At 41.7% G+C, this 1,977-nt stretch overlaps 1 protein-coding gene across 1 annotated transcript in view; it reads right to left on the bottom strand.

Annotated features, from left to right (window-relative positions):
* Nucleotides 1-1,977, bottom strand: part of ATRNL1 (attractin like 1) — a 428,986-nt gene that overhangs the window by 425,517 nt on the left and 1,492 nt on the right. The window contains exon 3 of the mRNA XM_014310189.2: nt 1,800-1,974. Coding sequence (XP_014165664.1) covers nt 1,800-1,974 — 175 coding nt within the window. The remainder of the gene's footprint in view (nt 1-1,799; nt 1,975-1,977) is intronic.

The raw sequence follows: 1,977 nt of genomic DNA, 5'->3' as shown, positions 1-1,977 counted from the left end.
AAAAACCCCTAACAGCACTTCAATTAAACACTATGCTAGCTCAGCTCAGAAGAGGAGCCCTTCCAACACTCAGACAGAACTTCCTCTAGGTGGGGATGGATTATTAACTTTCTACCAGAAGGGAAAATGTAACCACTGTGCTTCCTCACTTGACAAACAGAACCAAGGTAAAAAAAACTAGATCTTTTAAAAGATGGCAAAGATAATGCCTGCAAGGACAGGATAACGGCCCAGTAACAACTCAGAATACACTCATTCACAACAAGCTTGGAAATTCAAAAAATCACCATTAGCTTTAGTCCTGGCACTGCTGGGGTCTGTTATGAGTAGCACCAATAGAAAGGATACAAGTAATCTCTTTATAGCCAGGAAAGAAGAGCTCTGCAGATCCACATACACCTGGGCCTCCTCTCATCACTCTCCAAAATTAGCCCATTGTTCCATAGCAGGACAAACCCCAAACATCCAATACACACACACAACAAATGGTCAACTTTAAAACCTTATTATCCAAAGTCATAGGCAAAAAAAAAAAAATGCACTATATTTGCCTTGTATTAGTTTTCTAGCTAGGTTATGATCTTACTGCTGCAATATCCACCAAATACCAGTAACTTGGCTCTTTCTCTGCACTGTGTACATCACTTCAGCCAACATGTCTGACTTCAACTACTCCTTAACTTCCCAGGTTGACAAGTTACTGGATTTACTTTTTGTTTATTTAGGAATGAGTGACTTAGCATTAAATGTTTAAAAGAGATGTAAATTGTACAGCTTAATTCCAGTACTCCAGAGAGAAAAACTTAATTTAAACACAATTTTAAAACAGACAGTTATTGATATTTCATCTATTAAAAGTAATTTCCCAAAGACAGAAAGAACTTGACTTCTCTAAGACACAGTGTCACCAGTGTATTGCTATTAGTTAGATATTAGAACACTTTCCAGCTATGTATGTCAACATACTTAATAAATGGAGTTCCTGCTTATAAGGGGTGTTTTACAGGGAATGAAATGAGATGCCCTGTCCAAGATTATATAGCGAAATAGCAGCAAACAGTATTCTTCACAGCCAGTCTTTACACTGATACCAAAGGGGGCGGGAGGAAAGTGACAGCCCTATAAATTAAGTCTTCTTTCCCACTCCATAGAGAAAAGCAAGTGTCAGGGTAGGCTTCCTTCTCACTGATCAATGACTCGGTATCACAGTGACTTTTAAGAATGAGAAGGTAGTTAGACCTTGACTGAGTACTCCTTCCTTCGCAAAAATATGTTACTGTTTCATATTTCCCACTCTCTCCTGCAAACCTTGTCACCAGGGATGTACATTTCACTCAGTTGCACTTGTGTTGTCCTGAGTGAAACTGACTAAGGCCCACTTAGCTCAAACAATTGAAAGAAAGGAAGGCTGGAAGGAGCTAAACCTTTCACTCTTCAGGAGGAAAAAGTAATTAAAATCCACTACTAATCCTTGTTCCCTGGACAGCCCCATGAAGTGCACATGTCATTTCCATGACATTTCCAGAAGGGACAGCAGCGACACAGCTTCAGGCCGATTTCTCCCGTCTCTCAGTTCCCACGAAGTGGAGCAGCCTATTTTCAGCAATAAGTCAGCCGGAGCTGTGTCCTGTGCTCTTAAGAGCTGGAGGAGCCTATTTTATCCATAACTTCTGCCACATACTTCCACCCCACACGAACAAAATCATAGCAAAACAAAACAAACAAAAAAAGGCAAGTGAAAGTGACAGGAAAAAGATGCAGGGATGAGAAGAAGAAATTCACAATAAGCAGAACCTTACTTGAACCTGCCCTGGCAGTGTTGGCACTGGTCTCCCACCCAGCCCTGGTCGCAGACGCAGGTGGAGTTGACACAATGACCCGAGAAGCAGGAAATTTTGTCGCAGGACTTGGACTGGGACACCTGGGCATAGAGGGCCAGGTAGAGGAAGCCGTAGAAGAGCAGCCAGCTGTTCACAT

This window comes from Geospiza fortis, unplaced genomic scaffold, assembly GCF_000277835.1.
Source record: "Geospiza fortis unplaced genomic scaffold, GeoFor_1.0 scaffold1303, whole genome shotgun sequence".
In the NCBI taxonomy this organism is placed as follows: domain Eukaryota; kingdom Metazoa; phylum Chordata; class Aves; order Passeriformes; family Thraupidae; genus Geospiza; species Geospiza fortis.
The sequence above is the reverse complement of the archived record's forward strand: the minus strand, read 5'-3'. Positions and strand labels throughout refer to the sequence as shown.